The sequence below is a fragment of the Trachymyrmex cornetzi genome, unplaced genomic scaffold (assembly GCF_001594075.2).
Source record: "Trachymyrmex cornetzi isolate Tcor2-1 unplaced genomic scaffold, Tcor1.1 scaffold78, whole genome shotgun sequence".
Taxonomy (NCBI): Eukaryota; Metazoa; Arthropoda; class Insecta; order Hymenoptera; family Formicidae; genus Trachymyrmex; species Trachymyrmex cornetzi.
The window spans coordinates 471,075-493,263 of NW_017300113.1; the positions used below are offsets into that span (position 1 = coordinate 471,075).

Below are 22,189 nucleotides of genomic sequence, written 5' to 3' on the forward strand. Positions count from 1 at the left end.
AGCCTCCGAGAGGAAGAAAAGAGTATTTTCCAATCGATCTCTTTCTTTTCTCTGCGACTCGTCGCAGCTGTCGACGTTATAGCTTCAATCGGCTGCGCACCGATTTACCTACAGTTTGTTATCAATTCTCTCCTGGACGTTCATGTGTTTTCCGCGCGCGTCATAATTGAAAGTAACACAAATCCAAATTTCTCATCATTTTTTTACCAAGATATTTTTAACGCCGTATAACATTATTTACATGAATTCACATAATAAACCACGTAAAACTTAACAAGAATAACTCAATTGGAAAATTAGAATTTAATTAGTTTAATTAAGTATGTAGCTTACAATTTACAATATCAAATGTAAGTAGTTTAATTAAATGTCTCATCGAAAATATAAAGTGGTTCGCGATTGTAATAAAAAAATTAATTAACCAACATTCAACGCGGAATTATTAATATTCAAATAGGTTTCTCCATCAGTCGAGATGAAAGTGGTACCCAGAACGGTACCAGAATTAATCGCGATTACAAAGCGTCGTGCCACGATCGGGCATATACGAGACGCAGCAATGATACGAGATGCACCCCCGAAAAATTCGGGACCGCGACGCGGTAGGGTGGAGGAGGGGGAAGAAGGGAGAGCAAAACGCGGTACTGGAAGATGCAGTCCGACGTAACCTTTGACGTCGGGTCGCGTTGCGTTATAGTCGGCAGGCGCGCTTTGAAGTCGCGTGTATTTTAATGCAACGGCGAACTGTGCATATCGAGAGACTGCTGAATTAATCGCAGGGCACTCTGCGCGGGACGAGGGCGGTAGGGAGGTCGGAAAAGGGGATGGGACAGGGAAAACCAGTGGACGGAAGGAGGGAGGGGGGGGGGGGGGGGGCGAGACGGCCCCGCTTTTCTGGGGCACGTGCCCATGGGTATCGGTATTTCGGGGTGCGTTAATACCTCACTATCCAGACGGATAGAGAGAGAACAGAGCGAAACATCCACTCCTGCACATTGTTTGCGGCTTGGAATCAATAAAAGCATAGCTTTAGGCTACGATGGTCGCCATGGCAACCGGAGACCCATCCGTGCACTATCCCACTCACTCTGCCCCTCTCTCTCTCTCTCTCTCTCTCTCTCTCTCTCTCTGCCTCTCTCTTCCTCGTCCTTTTCCCTCTTCCCCGTCGTTCCTCGCCACCCCCGCGTCTCCCTCAAGCCCCCGCAGTTTATCTCTGTCCCTCTTCGATCCTCAAACACGCACACCCTCTGTTCTTCTCCCGTCTTCTCTCTTCCTCTCTTTTCCTCTTTCTCTCTCGCGCCCTTTCAAACGCCGCATCTGCATGGCGTTTTCCTTCTCTTTTTCCTCGCGTCTCCTTTTTTTTATTCTCTTTCTCCATCTCTCCACTATCTCCTCAAAAATTCTAGTTCGGTCAATTCAAATTTGCAGCCGCGATAAAGCGCTCTTAAACTCACATCGCGATTTAATTGCGATAAAAGCGATTCGAGAAAGCGGATCTCCCGGTGGATCAGGGCCTTGATGTTTTTTTCATAATAAGCAAAATACATGTAACTGCTAGAGATATATATAAAATAAACTTTTATTCTCAGATAAATCGGTAAAAAACTTTTATTTTTTTCGAATTTCTATCAGTACGTTGAAAAATAGATTTGATCTTTATTGTACTTTGATTGATTTTGAATTATAAAAATCTAATGGGATTTATTAATAGAATGAATGGTAGATCAACGGCAGAAATTGAAAAGCTGCGATTTTTAGTAGTACAATGTGACACCATTGTTAACTTTTGCGTAAAACGTGGGCATCCGTATAGCAAATAACGACAATATTAATAAATATTGTTATTATTTGTGCTACTGCATAAACGTGGATACGCGCGCAGTGGGATATTTTAATACCTTAAAAATATATATTCACCGGATATCTGTGCTGTACAGAAACAGTTGCGTAATAATGCATAACAAAAGACCGAGTTTCCGCACGCGGAGCTTTTGGAGTTCTTGCCGTGCGGAATGAAGGGGATCGAACCGCAAATAATACCAAAAATATCACTGCCGGTATCGTCGTGATTTCATCTAAAATTTGTGTAAACGTAATAACAGTAACAACTCTGCGTAAGTACTTATTGACCGTATCCATATGAAAGGGACGCGAAAAAATTTCTCAGAATTTCCTAATTTTCAGACGTTCTCGTTTAATTTTCCAGGCAAAATTATACTTTTGCATGAAAATTCAAGATAGATTTAGTCACTGAGTGGGTTTCGTCGCGTTTATAATTATGCGAAAAAGAAATTTAAGAATCAACTCAAGTGTCTATAATAATAGATTTGAAGAAAGCAATACAATTCTGACAAAACTGACATTTCATAAAAAATTTTCTCTTATTTTTAAGAAATAGAACGAACTATAATTGCATAGTGCATATGGAAACTTTGCATGGGAGAGGTATATTTAGAATATATTTTTAAAATTAAAAACATATTCTATAGAGATATATTTTTAATATTCTATAAATATATTCTAAAATATATTTTTAAAATTAAAAGTGAGAGAAAAAATTAAAAACATCTAGAATATATTTTTAATAAGCAGAATTCAACTCTCTCAGGAAAATATTTTAAAATAAATGTCTGCTGAACAAGACCAGCGTTTAACCGCTAATTTGACCGACTCCTTTTTCTCTCGCAAAATAAAGAGAAGCAAGATCATCGAAAGGAAGATTTCAGCAGAAATTCCCTGAGTTCCGATAAAATTCCCTGATGATTCCCGACTCCTCTATACGAGGAAAGTTTCAGAAGAATTCCAGGTTTTTCGGATCTTTCCTGGATGATGAACGCTCAGCGTGAGTCGAACGGAGTAATCCGCGTGCTTATTCCGCGCGGCAAAAGAAGCGAGATGATCGGATTAGCCGACTTTTCGCAGGGATTTGGACGAAAACCAAACGAGAGAGCCCGCTCAAAGAGAGCGGCCGTGCGTTCGGAGCAACTCGTCCAGCACGCAAACTCCGCTGGAAAAACGTCGATAAGCGTCGCACGCTTCTCGCCGATCAAGTCGAGAGCGACCGGGGTCTCGTGGAACCCGCGCAGGAGATCGAGACAGCGGAGGGTGGATCGAGCAGTCGATCTTTGCGGGCGGGGTCGGATCCATCGCCGACCGGGTCGATCGACACACCGCCGCGAGAAGTCAAAGACAAGGTAAAGGTATAAATGCCGAGCGTTCGCCACCTGCGCTACGAGGTTCCGCTCCGGTGCAAAGCGGCCGAGAGGAGTCCAGGTTAAGACCACCGACGTGGCGCTCCATCTATCCGGGGGGTGGCGACTACCTTTCACGAGGGGTAGTCTCCAGCCTTGCGAGACGCGAGATATCCGCCGATAATTATGGCTAGCGGATGTCGGACAGCTAGAGGATATTCATTACTGAGAAACGCGGAGATGTCGGGTTTTGTAATGATAGTTTCATGTATGATATTGCGGAGACATATGTTCAGTCTCTGATAGCACTGATAAAATTATCGCGGATATAAATTTACACTTGGATAGGGTAACTTCACGAGTAATAGTACGCTTGATAACTTTTAAATCATATCGTATGTTGCTCCCTTTGCTTCCCTTGGCACAACCCAAAAAATTAAGTTTTTAAAAAAAAGTTATTGTTCAAATATTATTGCTCAGCTTGATGGAAAATTATTGACTAATAAAATATAATATTCACAAAAAAATATATTTCCAACATAATTAAATGTCATATCTATCATTTTGTTCATATCCCTTGAAAAACCACTCCTTTGAAAAAGTCGGATGATTTTTCATTAATTAAATTAATTTATTTTTTTATGATTGATAAGATAATTAAACATTATATTAATAAGATTGTGATATAATATTTATTTATTATAATTACTCATTCATAGTAATAGCCCAATATATGAAAAATTTTGGACTATTTCAAGCTCCTCTTCCACGATTGGGAGAATAAGGGATAGAAAATACGTTTGTGTCGTGATACGAGTAATACCTGTACGCGGTCAATTTCGCTCCATGCCGGATCGATTAGCGTCAAATCCATAAGCTCATCTGTACATCCGTTATATACCGGGTAACGTGAGATTGTTGCCGATCCCGATGATATTGGGGAGGAGAATGTCGAGCGCAGGTCCCCTGTAAGGCGACACAGGTACATATGGGCTCTCCCGTAGTGAATGGACCAAATGATATAAATTATTTATAGATTTCGACACCCAGACAGAGAGAGATAGAGGCGGGCGCGGAGGGTACGCGAAATTGGGGTGAGTCTGGACTCCCTAGGGGGTCCGCTCGCGATCGAAAACCCCCGGGGGACTCCCCCGCGCTCCCCTTAACATATGCATTCTCGCTTCGAGATCACCGTAAGCCTATATAAAATTGATTCCTAAGTACCTCGTATTCGTGTCGGCCTCGTGTGTCTTTTAACACCTCCATACTTGCCCCCTTCCTCCCCTTTTTGTTTTTTCATATATGTAGCAAATAAGAAGAGAGTACTGCAGTTAACTATAGCTTCAGTTATCGATCATTTTCGACAACATGATAGATATGATAAACCTAGCTTGTTTAATCAATAGATCTCTATCAATAGAAAAATATTTTTAATATTATTCTTATAGTACGTAAAACGTGACTATTTTGTACTATTTGCTATTCTCAACTGTTTGTTTTTACTAATTACTTTACAGTTACTGTTTGTCTGTTTTTCTAATGTCAGCTTAAGCTGAAATAAAAGTGTCATACAGTCGAAGCTGACTAAACCTTCTTAGACCCATTTCCACCAATATAAGATTATTGCTCGATTCAATTTATTGTTTATCTTTTTCTTATTCTGAGAATAGAATAAGTTAAACTGAGATTAAGTTAAACTGAGTTATGCCCATTTCCACCAACGTAGATTAACTTTAATCTCGGTTTAACTTATTCTTCGTCTTTTTCTAATCTTTAGAATTGGAAAAAGACGAAGAGTAAATTAAATCGAGATTAAATTTAATCTACATTGGTAGAAACTGGCATTAGAGAGAGTAAGTTAAACTGAGATTATTGTTAATCTTACATTGGTAGAACCGGCCCTTAAGGACACAGAAATCTCGCTGACTGTACTACACCACTTTCGAACTCGGTCTTGTAACAAATCGGAACGGGCCCGCGATCGCGTAGCTCGCCCCCCTGGGGTCCAATCTAAATCAATGGGCTTGTGGGTAATCGCATAATAATTACCATGGACCCCCTCTACCGCCCATCTGTCGCTGACCGACGGGGCGTACGACCCTCGGAAGAAGCAGGCACTCCATACACGGCGACACACCCGATGAACATGTCCCAGCAGGTCCCATTGTCGACGAGCACCGTTCGGAATGTCGCGAAGTTGAGACACCCCTCGGCAGTCACCACTCTTTCCAAACTGTCATACATTCGATCGTGTACAAACCACCGCGAAATGCAATTCTCAAACTAATATCTTACTTCAATTTAAATCCACAAATTAAGTCTCGTATGTGATGCTCGTATCATAGAATATCGTTAGATTTCTCCAAAGCTGTATAGACATATTTATATTTAATGTAACAGAGAGCGTGAAGTATTATACATCAACGCGGCCATTTGTTTCAGATAACAAAATGGAGACAATATTTTTAATCAGCTTTTGCCTCGGCCTAGTGACCGGCCACTTTCGTGGACCACATCATCCAAGGAGTAGCGTGTCTCATCATCATTACACACCGGATAGCGACGCAATCAAATTGACACAGGATGATGAACTCCTTCATGACGCAACGTGAGAAATAATTAAACAAAATAATTAGTTCTGTAAATAATCTTGCTGTTTCATAATATATAATTAATTCCTTTATATATTTTTTTATATATAATATCTATTTATACTACAACGATATAACTAAAAAATTATCATTTTTTGTTGTTTACAAAAAAAGAATGTAAACTTAAAGAAAAAGGACATAATTTAAAAGAACATACTTTTATTCCTCTACAATGTTATTTTTACAAAAAATTGCATTTTAAAATTGATATAAAATTTTAATAATGCAAAGCATTCAAATTTATTTTCTGGAAAACTTTGTTTTTTTAATTGTGTCGTTGTAGCAAATGAGTGATCTTGTGATTGTTTATCTTATGATTATAGACATTTAAAGGAAGATATGGGTTCCATGGCCGATCAACTCGATTTTTCGAAAATGACTGAACAAGAGATAGAGTTCCACTATTTTCAGTATGTTTCAGACATCAAAGATTGCTTCGTTTATCCACCTTAAACGTTTTCTTTTACACATTGCTAATATAGAAGCTTGGTAATTATAGAATTCACGATTTCGACAATAATACAAAGTTAGACGGATTAGAAATTTTTCACGCTCTTCAACATACGATGCATGAAAACGAGGAAGAGGGGATACAAAAACCAGACGAAGACTGGATTGTAGGTACGTTTCAATTCCACACATTCAGAAAATATACTTATATATTACGACTCTTTTTGAAGTATACAATAAAATTATTTAATCTCTATTTTGCCTTAGTGCTAATAGATCAAGTGTTAGAAGAGGACGATTTAAACAACGATGGATATCTAGAATATGTCGAGTATGTGTTGGGCAGACAAAGGGATCATGTCGCACAAGAGAAACGCAACAAGCTCAGAATCGGAACATGAAGATTTTAGATATAAACGATTTGCATCATAGAGGATTTTTAATTATATGTCAATATATAGTTCGTGTCATAAAATTGAATTTAAAAGTGATAAAGAAATGAAGGAAATCTTGGCGAAAACTACTCACAAATAAAAACTACTCAAGTAAAAACATAAAAAATATTGAAAAAGAAAACGAAAAACAGAAAGTGAAGCAGAAAATAAACAACGGTCAATATAAAATTGCAATCAAATAATATATAAGTAATAAATTATCTTAACTTATTCATTGAGAGGAAGACCCCTAACCGTGAGTCAAAACGTTTGAATTTCTGTAATACATAATAAAATTGATTATGCAACAATAACCGGCGTCGGCTCTTAAAAGCGTTTTATTCCAGTTTGATTTAATACAAAAGTAATGACATGGATAAATTTAATATGTCGTACAGTCTCTATTTGTCATAAAATTCAAAACATCTAGATCCATCTTCTAAACATTGATTAATAATTAGGAACCATCGTATACATATAAAGAAGAAATTATAAAATGTAAAATATATTATAAGAGCTAATACAAATTATAAAAATTACAACAGGAATCAAGTACTGTTGATATCATACTGCTGACATTCAGTACTGTGACCGGTATTCAATAATTAAGTTTGGTCTTGAGGTATCGCGAACCAATCAGAGGGCCGCATTAGCGTTTTATGACATTAATCAAGAGGTCTTGAAATAAGAACCGACTATGAATACCGGCCTAATATCATTGTACACAATTTTTTACTTATAATACTTTACTATTGTCCGTTTCGTACAAGAACACAATCAAAAATTATTTTTTTGAAACAGATAAACTACATGTACCATATATTTTAGATATTTGAATGAAGAGCTTTGTATTACGGATAAAAAAAAATTAACTTGGACGGAACATACGCTGTCGATTAAGGCAAAGGGAGTTCAAGTTTAGCAGCAAAGGAAAATCTCTTGAATCAGACGTAAATGAGATAATTTCAACTCGGTATCATTCAGCTTATATCTCATGCTTTTTTTGATAACTATGACGATAGCTACAAAAAAAGTAACATTCGTATATGACCATGGTGATTATACATGTACATAACACCATGTATATAACACTCACGAAAAAATCGAAATAACCGAATTTAACTGAAATTATGCCACATCATTCTTTATCATTATCTCTTACAGCTATTCCTCATGAAATGCTCCGTCCAGGTTTTCGGTTTTTTCTCTTCTTAAAAAAAAGAACCTATATTTTAGTTCTTTCTCTTCTTAATGAGGTACACAGTTCAAAGGAACCTTCGTTATAATTAAATTTTTTTCCCAAAGATCTTTCACTACTTGAATCTATAATAGTCAAAATAATCGCAAGTTAACATTGTACACACATCACTTAATAAAATATTGCAAACAATGTATGCTTCATACCTTTGTGTCAGCATTTTTGATTTTCAGATCCTTCACAGATATAAAATTAGGATAGGCTCCTATTATTTGTTTAATCGCAGGCACAAATTCTTTATCAATTTCTAAATATTGTAGCTCATATTCGTGGTATTCTTTAGAATTTTCGGTAGAGTAATATATTTTATATACTTTACCTTCTTTTATTAACCTGATAATACAGTAACATAGTTATATATTATCGTTTTTTGAACTCGCTTTTCAAAATGGATTATAGCTCACCTGATGCAATGCAATCTTAATAATCGTATCTCAGTCGAAAGCTTAATTTTCCCATAACGCTTTGGCCCAGTACAGCCCGTGTTCTCACCGTCTTCTAGTATTGTATACTTACGTTCTGGCTTAAAGATATAAGGGGGCAGAGAATCGTGGATCTGACGTTTGGCCATCAAATCGGCTGCATGGTCAATATCAATATATTCAAATAGCTCAGTGAACAACCTCTTAACAAGAGTCTTGAAATATTCTTTGGCCAATGGGCCATCGTCGTATTGACAACCGACAAATGTTAAGTAATTAACCGGTAATCCTTCACGAAAACGAATATCTCTTTTGGTGGCTTGCTTTAGAGCTTGTGGAAGCAATTTTTCAAAAAGGTCGCACCAACTATTTCTTTGAAACACGCTTACTGTGATGTGCAAGCTGTAAGAATCGAGAGCCATTGCTTGATGGATGATTCCTCGTGGTAGATACAACAAATCTCCAGCGCTGACAATCTTATCCATTATTGGCTCTCCTAACTCCGACTCATCAAAATTCTTTGAGGAATACCTTGACAACTTTTGACTTGGTTTAAGTGGCTCATATAGTTTCCATCTCTTTTCACCCTCGATTTGCAAAATAAATGCTTCCACATCATCATAATGAGGAGCGAAACCTTGGCTATTAGGTGGCGTGAGATATATATTAGCACCAACAAAGCAACCAAAGAATTCTTGGAGAGTAGCTACAAAACACGTTACAAATTTAAAAAGTAATAATACATTCTTAAAATATAACTACACTATATTTTTTACCATTCAAAGCATGTATCCTGGGTATAAATATTTGAGGATTTAACATCCTAATAGAGCAATTGTTTTTAAAATAGTCCCAAACAACACTCGGATAAGCGCGACCAGGAGGATTATGAGTCTCTTTTACTCCATTAGAGTAAGAGGTTATGTCAAGGTTTTTAGTAAATAGAACGTTATTATCTCTCAACGTTTCTTCAAATATAGACATTGATAAAAGGATCTTATGATAAGTACACGTATTTCTTTTTATATGTAATGGATTTTTTTGCCACTGTCGTCTGATTCAAATAAAAAGATTGATATTAATGCACAACAAAAAATGTATAAACATATATATATATATTGTACTTGTCGATTTCAACTTACGAGAAGAATTGTGCCTTAGGCATAGGATACAATATCCACCTAAATAGTTTATCACATTCATCAATAGGATTCCAAGGATCATCAGAATCATTTAGCTTAATACTTGAGTAATTTGTATCTGTTTTCAAGTGACTTGAATTTGCCTCATTTAAAATATTTTCCCTGCTTTCTGTTTCCTCTTCTTTTGGTTTTATATGAATAGTATAAGCAGTTACTGTTTTCTTCTTAGCAGCCTTTTTATTTTTCTTATTCTCTTCTTTCATAATTTTTAATTTCAATTTGTTGCATCCCATCTTTTTCTTTGTGCTTGCTTGTTTAACATCTTTTCCTTCTTTGTGAAAAGCTTTCTGCTTTTTTTTCTTTTTACTCAATAACTGTTCTATGTTTTTACGTTTTGCTGCATGCATGGCAAAAGCTGATATTGGCTCTTCCATATTACCTGATATTAAATATTAACTCAAGCACAATCGGATATAACTTAAGTTTATATTTCTTAAACGTTAAATTAGAATAGTCCAGCAGCTTATCAAAAATAAGTCAGCAAAGATTTTTTGATGGCTCTTGTCTTTCACTGATTATTAGTAATCGAAGTGCTCTTAACCTATCTGATTATACACATAAATTCTTGTACCTGTAATAAACACTTTCTCTGTAATGATTATATTTCAAAATAAAAGTTAAATATAAAATTCTATATAAATTTGTTCGTTATAAAATTAAATATTGCTTTCGTTGCTATCTATTTTCTTCTCTTCCAAAAGCAACGTGATACTAAGGGGCCAATTCTATAACTCTTAACGACAGTCGTTGATGTCATTGCGCAGCTTTTTTACTCAACATAATATCTGCGCAACATCAACGACTGTCGTTAAGAGTTACAGAATTGGCCTCTAAGATAGGTTAGATTCCAACATATATTGCGTTAATACGAAAGCTACATAAAGAATCAATCGAGTCAATAAATAATCAGAAAATTTTTATAGTTTTGTAAAAAACTACGATGTAACTTATTGTTATACATACCTCTTTTAATATCAAGTGTACGTGATAACGGAGCCACGTGGTGTAGAATATATATTCGTTAGGATATAAGGGCATTCACAAAGTGCCAGTCACGCCGCTTCCTTAGCATTGCTCGAGTTCTAAATTATGACCCCTAATCCCAAAGGTTGCTATCTCATTTATTCGTTTCCATCGTACGATAAATTTTCCAAGCATGTGATTGGCTGTAAGACAGAGATTCGAAAATCTCTCCGTCCTTTTTATATGTATTTTGGAACTTTTAACGTACTTCGGTATCTGTTATTGCGCAGCTTTTTCACCACGTAAAATACGTGCGCAACGACATACTTAGCTACTAAAATTATCATAAAAAAGATACAGAATGGGCTTATCAGTAGCCCTATTCTCATAGTCTAAGAATAGTGATAATTTGTTCCGATAAAAAAAAAAGAAAGATTAACCCTTACCGTACTAATATGGGTAACTCATATTCTAAGAATAGTGATAATTTGTTCCGATAAAAAAAAAGAAAGATTAACCCTTACCGTACTAATATGGGTAACTATAGTGACCGAGCGATTCCTGTTCGTGCAAGTTTCTTTGAGTCTTTCGGTAATTATAAATTATACTACATTTTATTATTTTCCAAAATAAAGAGTCAATATTTGTTCTAGAAAGTTGAAAGTATGTTGGTAAATTTTTAGAGATTTTTAAAATTATTTTGAAGAGGTGAAAAAACGAACAGATTTGAAGTGACCCTTGATGGTATGGATGAGGCACCAAATTGTAGATGGTACGGTAAGGGTTAATCCCTTATCTAATGAATAAGAATTAAATTAAAATATATAAAGAGTATAAAGTATGAAATATAAGGTAAAAATTTTTTATCTAATACTTTTTACTAAAAAGTATGACATATCAAATCTAAAGGGATCAAATTGAGTTTTAATTAAAACGGAATTTAAATTTTTTTTTAGATTTTTTCAGCCTCGCAAAATAAATTCTAGTAAATTGACAAGCTCTAAATATTTCTTGCAAAAAACAATATTTCATCTCATCTCTTTTTGAACACTGCCAAAATTTAAGAAAAAATACGATAAATTAAAAAATACCGGTGTATATAAGTATATATATTATAATTACAAATTTTTTTATATTTGAGAATATATTACGAAAAAGATCGATGATTTTTACAGCACATTTTTCGCATAGAGTCAAATAAAAAGAGAAGATAATAGATTTTTTCGAAGTTTATTTAGATCCATTAAATCTATACCACCCATAATAAATCTTACGTGACTAAGTTTTGTTTATCTAGAAAATCTATACATAATTATCCGGAAAAAGTAAGATTAAACCCGTACACTGCGATACATGTTACAGTCGAGTCACCGTATTCTGCACTCTACTTTAAACCGCTTCTTCATACACTATCTCTTCCATTAATTACATCCTCATCACAATCGGTTTAGAGCGGCATGCCGAACACAGAGACAATAACTTATTCAGTGTTTTGGACAGTGTTTATAACGCACATGGAATTGTTCTGCATCATATTAAAGTCACACATAATATTTCAAGGGAGTAGTCCGTATCTCAGTCGAGGTATTATTCAATATAGTGCGTAAGTGCCTGTATGCCCGTGTGTATGTGTGTTTATTACATATACATATATATGTATATATATATTCTCTAAATTCTTTGGAATAGAATCTTACTCTTTTAAAGAGAGAGAATGAAAATTGAGCCAATCTTGAAAAAAATTGATGCCCAATTTCTCCATTATATTCTGGGATATTTCTTGGATAAAGTTATCTAGAGGTGAAGAAATTGGGCATGACTCAATTTTCAATCTTTAAGAGTCAGATTTTACTCTTCAGGGTGAGATTCACTCTAAAAATGTTAGAGAGTATATATATATATATAATATATATATATATATATATATATTATATACATATATATAGGGTGATCGCCACATTATCTTATATATTAATTGCTGCACGATCTTTTGTCAAATGTTTGTCTCGTATGAATTACGATATTTTGTATATTCTTTCAGCGTGTACCAGTGAATCAAATTCCTTCCCTTCTCATCTCAATGATGTTTTTGATTACATTCAAGAATTAATTGTTTATATACATATATATAGTATACGGTATACCCTTTAATTTCCCAATTGACTCAAAGTCAATGTGAATATGGGCGTGTTATATAGCATCTATGTATACTTTGAAAATAATTTACAAAAATTTTTGCTCCGTTTAATTAGTCGTGACTTATTATCGTAATTTATGGTTGCGTTACCTCTTCCTAATCAGACACGTATAATCTTTTTTTTTTCTTATTCGCGAATTTTCTCCATGGTACGCGCAGAACTTTTAACTCGAAAGGGTCAACGGTCCGTGTTAATTAACTCCGGTTAACAATTTACTGATCTTTCGTTTTAGATTATACAGCCACAACTATAACGTGCGCAACTATAACGGGATTCGGCTACAACGGCAGAAGGTTTAGTTAAGCGGAGTTAATTTGCTGACCGAGCCTGGTGCCCAAGTTGTCGGAAACGTACTACTACATAGATCGTCTCGCTCTTCTCTCTGTTATAATAAAACTGACAACACAGATCGACAAGGCGCGAAATATCGAGACGCGTGTTCGCTCGACGAAGACATCTCGCCCATCGCTGCTTATCCCGATTTCGCGTCGTGTCACGTTCGTCTATTGCATTTGCGGAACAAGAAGCGTCATTTTTATCAACGTTCTATAAAACAATCAATATTTGTTATCGATACTCCATTACTGACGTAGCTACTATGGTAGAGTCTTGTAATTCGAGAAACTAAATAAAGTCCCTGTTGACGCAATAGCAGGTATTAGTTAGAATCTTCTCTACAGAAAACAATATAAAGATCTGATTGATTAAAAAACACTTGTTAGAACGTTTTTTAAGTTTAAAATATTTTTTGGATATTCTGTACGCAGATCTTTTTTTAAGAATATGTGATGGAAATTATGTACATACACGAATTACGTAAAGAATGTTCGATATATTAATGATATTTAAGAGTTTTTTTATTTCATTACATCTACATCTATTTTTATAAATTTCTTACACATTAAAATAAAAAAGGAGAATTCTATATTAAATTTTGATGCGCATATATAGTGAATGTAGTGAAATTCATATAAATTTATTTCTTAGATTATAAATATATATAGATATTTTTTTAAGTGTATGAATTTAAAAACAGTTTATGCCCAATTTCTTCACTTCCAGATAAATTGCGGATAATCTTATCAAGGAAATATCTCCATTGTATTCTGGGAGATATTTCTTGGATAAAGTTATCTAGAGGTGAAAAAATTGGACATAAGCCGTATGAGAGATACAAGTTTAATAGAATGAATGTATCGATAAGAAGTATTGAAGGTTCCAGAGCTTAATACTTTACAGAGAAACGATTCGGAAAGCCCGTCAATCTCCGTATTACACAAAATATTGTCTTATATGTCAACTTCCCTTAAAATTCTACATGAAGATGGAGACCTTTCTTTGAACTTCGATTAATAGTTAATATTGGTTATACACAAATCGATCCGTTCGTTATTATACGAGCGAACTTTTGTTCGTACGGTCCTGATTATTTCTTAATCTCATAGGTCGTAGAATATAACATCATAAATTAATAAGTATATCCATCCACTGTTATATATCACGCATATATTATCGTATTATATTATCGATGGCACATATATTGTTATTTATCGTTTATCTTCAGAAGTGCGTTTAAAGATCACGGATGTGATCGATTATGATCCCCTATTGCATTATTCCCAGATGAATTGATCGTCGACCGACTCGTAATGCAGATGTAATTGGCAAGTATAATAAACGTAAGAGGCACAAACATGACACAGTCGAATATTTTATAAAAATTCAGAGAAAAATTGAAAAATATTATTTATTAAATATAATGGAATTTTTAATTAACGGAAACCAAAATTCAATAATTATTTCCGATGACATAAAAGTCTGATCGTGTGAGTGACATGGCTAAAATGCATTTGCATGTCGCATATGCTCTAAACTGTGTTCGCGTATATTTTATTACACTAATAGAATCTCGTAAATATAAGAATTGTAGAATATTAAGTGAAAATAGATCGAGAAATATTCAACACAAATAAATAAAAAGGGCCATATTTGATCTTAGTGTCTAATATTTTTATGTGAATTTTTACAATTTCTAATTAAGCTCCGATTATTTATCGATCTTGAAACAGTCTTGGAACAAAAGAATACATAATATCATAAATTAAATTGATAAAAAGTTTAATATTACTGAATTATAATATAATTATATAATAATATAATTATATTTTTTATTATTATATATATTATCATTATACCGATAATATATACTGTAATTTTCTTTCGCAGAAACATGATACTAATTTCAATTCTTACATAATAATAACAAAAATAAAGATACAGAGCTAAATATCCAATAAATTTACATTTAAATAAAGCTTTCGAGATATTACGGCAGACATACACAGATCGGAAAATGATATCGCGTAATTTCAACGAGAGGAATTGTCGCAATTATACCGACCTCCATCCTTAAGGATAATATTACACTTTTTTTAACAAAATGAAAAAATAAAGTTTTCTATATTGTATTTGAAGGTAATACAAAAAATAATACGAAAAATTTGACAATTTAGAATTTGAATCAAAAATGATTTTCAATAAGTTGATATTTTAAAAAAATACTTAAAATGAGAAATTTTTCATTTAAATTATAAAATTGTATTGTTAAATATAAATATTGGCCTTATCGAACTGTTTCATATGTATATAATACATTCTTTTTTTGGAAAGTAAATTTTCAATTCCAATCATTTTTTGTAGAGAGACTGTACACCTGATACATCCTTAAGCGTAAGACTGGACATTTCATAGCACCTGCATTACTCGACCAACGATCGAAGGTTCAGAACACCAGAGGTTTATAATATAATTTATAAAGATGCGAATTTTTTATAGGACTTGTGGTTGTAGTGGTGTTCTTCGTTCTGCCGGCTGACTTTGTAGCGTCAGATATCGAGCAATGTAAACGAATTAGCGAATTATTTAATACCGTGCCTCTAATCTGTACAACTCGGCGATTTCAGGATAAAATAATTAGTCTCTTTAAAAATACGATTTATATACAAATTTTTTGTCCCTTTATATTTATATTTATTATATATTAAAGCTAAATTTTACTTATATACGTCCGAAAGTTACGTTCGATATTTGAATATTTGTCGATTATTGAATTTCTAGGACTTTTAGAGTGAAACCTCTTTAAAAAGATCTCGAGCTCGAAGGAAGTTCGCAGCATGCGATTCAGAACAAAATTATTGTCCGAGACGATTAACAATCATTCAAGCAAACAGTGACCACTTTCGGCTATTGTCTACCCTTTTCGTTCGCATTGCTCAATAACAAATATTCGATAATTCATTTAATACAATATATAGAGGGCTCATAATTGCTCGCAACGCGCTGTCTGCTTCGATTTTCCATCTTGCTTCGATTTTTCATCACTACAAATATCTTTTACATAGACTATCATTATCGATATTTAATGATGTCGATGCTATACATGTTAAGTTTATAATGCGTGCTTAAGACCGCAAAATTAATAAATCCAATGATCATGTACGACACACGTTATCAGGTTGATAATTATACTCAAAATTTACTCATCCGATATTCATAAATATATGTCATATATTTCGTACACAATATATATTGATTTTTATACATATATATACATATATATATTATATATGTATATATATATCTTACACTTAATATTTCCATTTTGATGAGGCATGATGAATAGTCCAACAGATATAATTTAAGTTTATACTTTCAGGGCGCGGTCAGTTGGGAAAACTTTCAGTATTTCGACGACTTTCGGTGTTTGATAGCATTCCCTCGCTCCTTAACAAGTACCTATAGATTCAATCTAGACTTACGAGTCTAGATTTTAATTAATTAATTATTATCGACAGTGCTTCTCGATACTTAGCTACAATCACCTATTTCTATTCGTGTTTTCTTTCGTGCTTTCTTTCGTGCTTTCTCTCTCTCTCTCTCTCTCTCTCTCTCTCTCGCTCTCGCTCTAATTCTCTCTTTTAGAATTTCGAATGTTCATGCGTTCAACATTATTATTTGCGGATGTCAAATACGCGCAGACGAAGCGCCAGGCACTTGTATGTAGACACAGAAAGTCTAAGTATATGTATGAATTTCTTTTTTATAACCTGGGATTTCATAATCGATTTATAATCGTGATTTCATAGTGCATTGATATTGCGTGTTCTCTGAATAAACAAATCGTAGCCATAAACATTAGCGAAATTCAACTGGAGATAATCGGTATAGTGTTCAGTTTTCAAAGGGCTCGAGAACGGATAGAAATTAATCTAAATGGAATTCTCTCTAAAAGATTCTCTTAACATAAAAGATCTTCGCGTTAAAAAAATCGTATTTGACATAATTTTCCAAGAATTCTGATTTACAAAGATAAGTTATATTATTATTTTATTATTTTTTTAGTCTTAGAATTATACGTACAATTATATTTGATGTTTAAATTTTTTAAAGAGCTATTTAGGTCTAATTTTCTGTCTCTTTCGCCTTATGAAAACTTCAGTTATTTCTCGCTAAGTTTATAAAAACGATTCCATGACTTTACATTCTTCGCTCTTATCGCAAGTAGATATAATGGGGTCACATTTCTTGTTTTTTCTCGCTCTCCTACCTGCTTTCGGTTTGAAGAAGAGCAACGAAATATCAATCATACAACTTGGATTAAACTTGGTCAAATGTCAAAATACAATGTTAATCCACGATATTATATATTGCATCTCGCAAAAGAGATATGTTTATTATTGATGTTTATTTTACATTATCAGAAAATAGTTTTATTCAAGAAGTTGAACTTTCGCAGAAACAACTTTAAGCGTAATAAAGCTATCGCCTGTTTTCATATAAAAAGGATACAAATATTTTATCTTGATACCGACAATGTCTGTGAAATAAATATCTTAAAAATTAATAAGTAAAAACACTAATAAAACACATGATAAAATTTCATGCTGCGTGTTAACGTGAAAAAGAATAGCCAAGTCTGTTTGATAAAGAATGATAATTCCAATATAACTTTCTTATGTACATTCGATAATAAAAATCAATTTCTCAATAGAGATGCAGTTTTCGCTGCTATTATCATTTGAATTGGAATTTCGAGTTGTAGATCGCAGTCATGGATTAACAGTTGATATAATCGCAATGGAAATTCAAACAATCGTCGAATTAGATTTACAAAAAGAAATCCCATTAGAGCGCCCCCATTATATTTCCAACAAAGCGATGAGCGTTAATCCCCATTTTTGTTGGTTTAGAAAAAAAAAGACGCTACCTATTTGCGAAAAATCTCTTTTTCTCGATAAATGAAATTAAATATAAACATGGAGTACGAATCGTCCCTCTTTTATTTTCCTAATTAAACATTAATTAAACGTTAAACAGAAGTAAAGCGCGCGGCCCCCGAATTGAGAGTATTAAGACGCTCGAAATTCGATCAAAATCGTTTCTCATCGATTGTGATCTATAAAGTGTTACTTTTACAATGCTAAACTACTAAGTCGTCTGTTATTCGTCATTGTTATTTTGCTATTCCGCTATGCCTTCTCTCATAAGACTTGCGAAGTTTTCCTCCTCAGAGTGACATTAGTCGTATAGTGTACCCGTGCAGTATGCGTACTTATTGGTTTGGGCATATATTCACACTTACAAATTAGAAGACAAAACTAGAGCTCCTATAAGGACTTATATATATCTAAAAGATTTTATCTAGTATCGCTCCCTAGTTCGCTAGAACCGTGAAACACCACTATTGATCCGCTCTTAAAGCACTCTTAAAGCTGACATTTTGAAACCTGCACTTTCGCACATGTCTTAATAACGATCTTAAAATATAACGATGCGTATCCTTAAGAAGCTAAAAATTCCTTCTTTAGATGCGTTTTAATGAGCTAAAATTTAGCAGAAAAGCTTGAAAAGTTCGGGTATTTTCCAATCTCAATGCGCACGTCTCCCAAACTAAACGAAACTCTTTAAAAAGAGGATACTTTCCATGTATTTAGTCTATCCATCTCAATACAACATATTAATTTCTTATAAATAAACAAAATTCATCATATATGAGGTGGGATTGAAATAAATTTGCAGATTTATATTCCGCGGTATAAAATTTTGAAAGCTTTTACGTATTATTATCATGCAATCATAATTCGTTTAATTGCTGCTTTATGCGCGTTTGTCTTCTTGCATCTTGTATCCGCGAGTTTGGGAGACTAAGATCTTGAAAGTAGATGCACTCAACTTTTCAAGATAAGGTGGCTTACTATTTTAATGTTATTCAGTGAGACATATAGATTTTTACAAAGTACTATAATTATACTATAATTTGAGTGTCTGTGTGTGTGTGTGTATTTATATGTATAAATATAAATTATCGCAAGACACAATCAATGAATCATATTTCGATGAAGGTGAAACTAAATCCTCCAACAGCAAGATGGACCATGCATTTACAGGAGGCCCATTCAATATCTTCATCGAGTATCTCATTTATCTTACATTAAACTTTGCATCTTGTATTGCGCACTATGATTCTCTTCTAGAAGTTAACGATCTTCGTTAACTGTTAAGCCCCACTGTTACGCTCAAGTTTTTTATACACTTCAGTTTTACATGCACAAAGAATTCAAATATTATAACCGTTACAAATAACGAATTCTCTGGCAAATCTGAAGTTGGCTTTTCCTTGACCAAAGGCTAAGGCTTACGGAGTTTTATGAATCTTGAAAGCTATAATCCTGTAGGGAAAACCAAGCTACAAAAGCGTAAATGAATAATAAATCTTTCTTATGTTTGGCAGAGCAATTGAAAACATTGAGCTATAAAATATTGGCCTCCTAATACAATATCCGTTAAAAAAGATCACTCTTATATTCATTGATTTGTTTTTAAGAGAAAAAATTATGAAACACCTTGCGCAATAACATGTCCTTATTTCATTAATCTCGCATCTTACTATAAAATGTTATGTCATTTACATTGCCGAGAAAAGGAGATCATCTACAGAATAAATTACTGTAATATATTTACAAATGAAAGGGACTAGTCTTCTAGTCCTGTTTTTTGTTCAGGTGCAAGAAAATATCGAGCGTTCTCGCTCGCGCAAAAACGCGAAGAGACAAAAAATACAGAGATACATACATACATGAAGAATGTTATAGAAAAAAAAAAGAGTGCGTTAATAACGTCCAGTATACCCGCGCTTTTGTTGCGATACATTTCCTTTTCGTTCTTCGCAGACGAAGCAATACATCAATCAATTAATGATAAACGGATATAAATACTTGCTAAGAGTTAAATGGAACGCCGAATATAAGCTGATGGACGTGTTACTTTGAACGCTGAAATGCAGGTTTGTCCTACAGTTATTAACGCACTCGACTGAAACTTCGAGACAATTAAATCTTGCAACAGATCCAGTCTCGTTTTGGTACTCACTGGAATAATATTATCGATAATATTAACTTGCATTCATGATTTGTCTTAAAATCTAATTTCTCCATAAATTGCCTTATAATCTGTCTATTCCTGTCTATTCTTGCATATTTGTCTATTCCTGTCATATCACTTAATTACAGTTACGTAAGATGACAAACCATAAATATATTACGTTTCATATTGGCGTTTTATTCGCGTAAGATACATTTTCAACAACGCGATTGATTTTTTTTATGTTTCACTTTTTTTTATGTTTCACTTTTCTCCTTATTTCTATACGAGATGTATGTAAGTTGCTTTACCCGGCTAATCAGTTCTCCTGACTATGCTCTCCCAACTATGCCTATGACCTCCAAACAGATTTTTTAGATAATAAAAACCCATTACTATAGATCTATACGGCGCTGATGCTCGCATTTGAGTGCGCCGAAAAGAAAATCTTTAATTATCCGTCCTTTACTTTAACACCTAGAATAAATATTACTAATTAGATTAAAGGGTCCTTTCTTTCCATACTTTCCGATATAATGTTAACATTGTGTTCTTTGTAAACCTAACATTAGAATCATTAATAGTCAAAAATAGCACTTCCGCTTTTTTGCCCCCATCAATGGTTCGGAAAAAAAAACAATTTTCCAAACATATTCTCTCTCCAAGTATTGTTGTATTATTAATACTGATTTACAAATGTGGATCATGACTGATTGTAACGTAGGAATTCAATTCTTACACGAGCTTAAGTGAGAATTCAATTCTCACATAATTATAGGAAAGAAGAGATCTTGATATATTAATGATTCTAATAATACACAATAATTGAACGCGACAATTGATACATAATTATATGTCTATATTAATATATACGATTTCTATTCATATATTAATAGAATAAGTATTCTATTAATATACGATCCTATCCACATACAGGCTGGATTATAGATTAAAGTGTGGCTTTTTAGGGCTATTATCGATAAGGCTATTATCGATTATACGTCCATTACGCATCCAAAGGCTGAAGTAGGACATTATGTTGCTTTCACCACAAGGCTTGGAGTATGGAATTTATCTTGCTTTCAAGGCTTGCTTAATACTACTAGAATTATTGTGCCAACAAACGACGATAAATTTGCACAAGAGTCGCGATTATTACAGTAAAAATACAAAACTTCTAAAGTTTGGCATTATCAAGCAAAAACAATTACTTCTTTAAAACTAATAAAAAAATCTTACTCTTATAATACTCCTACAACTAATTTTACACGTTACTTCACTACTAAAGCATAATTAATGCTATAATCGAATAAGCTTTGACGTTTGGATAATTTCGTTTATATGATATCGACGTTCGAATAATTTCGTATTATATAGACATGTTCGATTTATCTCGTAAATCTTTGCATGCTCTAATGAGACATTATCCTGTATCTAACGCCACATGAATTCGACTTGTTCATAGCCATCTTTTATTTAATTGTGAGTAGATAACATCCCGGCTTATCTCGGACACCAGACACGGGCATCCATTACTTTCATCCCCGGCATTTTCGTGTGACGTATTTAACACAGATCTTTTTTTTTTCTTATAGACTTCCGACCACCAGGGTCACCACGGTTTAAAGGGAGAGCATTTAACACAGATAAAGTTGCTTTATAGGTCAATGTTGTATCCTAGTTTATGGATTCATTAATTAGTAGTAAGCATAATTATAGTCAGCATAAATTATGAGCTGTGCAACGTGCAGACGATAACGGTCTAATGCGAAATTAAAGTGAGACGAATAAAATGTACATCCTAACGATTAGCAACAGTAAAATAACGATAATTAATTTAATTACGCTAAATTTGGATCCTAAAGCTTAGTGTCTATCTGACAGTAACTCTCAGAATTGAAAAGTAATAATATAAGAATAAGTAGTCTTTAGTATTTTTCTATGATACGTCATATTGATTAGTCAAAACATATGATTTGGACATTTCTCTCAAATGGACAC

General features: G+C 33.7%; 2 protein-coding genes across 4 annotated transcripts; one reads left to right on the plus strand and one right to left on the minus strand.

The window, feature by feature from the left end:
* Positions 1 to 475: 475 nt before the first annotated feature.
* LOC108768305 (uncharacterized) lies at positions 476 to 6,876 on the plus strand. Its single transcript, XM_083287376.1, is given in 12 exon segments — positions 476 to 535; positions 538 to 685; positions 780 to 929; positions 2,923 to 3,194; positions 4,228 to 4,285; positions 5,085 to 5,093; positions 5,096 to 5,128; positions 5,131 to 5,221; positions 5,665 to 5,799; positions 6,166 to 6,252; positions 6,342 to 6,463; positions 6,560 to 6,876. Coding segments are annotated over 12 exon segments (1,299 nt in total). The 3' UTR covers positions 6,694 to 6,876.
* Positions 6,877 to 6,948: 72 nt separating this feature from the next.
* Positions 6,949 to 10,590, minus strand: NO66 (Bifunctional lysine-specific demethylase and histidyl-hydroxylase NO66). Of its 3 annotated transcripts, none has more exons than XM_018518687.1 (6): positions 10,572 to 10,590; positions 9,549 to 10,179; positions 9,183 to 9,460; positions 8,389 to 9,112; positions 8,131 to 8,317; positions 6,949 to 8,049 (listed from the first exon to the last, which is right to left on the minus strand). In XM_018518687.1, exons 2-6 carry the CDS (start codon positions 9,980 to 9,982, stop codon positions 7,975 to 7,977), a joined length of 1,698 nt encoding a protein of 565 aa, XP_018374189.1. In that variant the 5' UTR covers positions 9,983 to 10,179; positions 10,572 to 10,590; the 3' UTR covers positions 6,949 to 7,974. The 3 variants fall into 3 exon arrangements, with proteins under 3 accessions (XP_018374189.1, XP_018374190.1, XP_018374188.1); XM_018518688.1 differs by lacking the exon at positions 10,572 to 10,590 and adding an exon at positions 10,180 to 10,310 and having other exon boundaries at positions 9,549 to 9,987; XM_018518686.1 differs by lacking the exon at positions 10,572 to 10,590 and having other exon boundaries at positions 9,549 to 10,310.
* Between the last annotated feature and the right edge of the window lie 11,599 nt (positions 10,591 to 22,189).

What these genes read in the sequence shown, in the direction of transcription:
- NO66 (XM_018518687.1), bottom strand. Translation starts at nt 9,982, where the DNA reads ATGGAAGAGCCAATATCAGCTTTTGCCATGCATGCAGCAAAACGTAAA. An exon ending in TTAAGATTGCATTGCATCAG is followed by an intron (nt 8,318 to 8,388) that starts GTGAGCTATAAT and finishes CTGTATTATCAG; the next exon opens with GTTAATAAAAGAAGGTAAAG. An exon ending in TCAAAAATGCTGACACAAAG is followed by an intron (nt 8,050 to 8,130) that starts GTATGAAGCATA and finishes TGACTATTATAG; the next exon opens with ATTCAAGTAGTGAAAGATCT.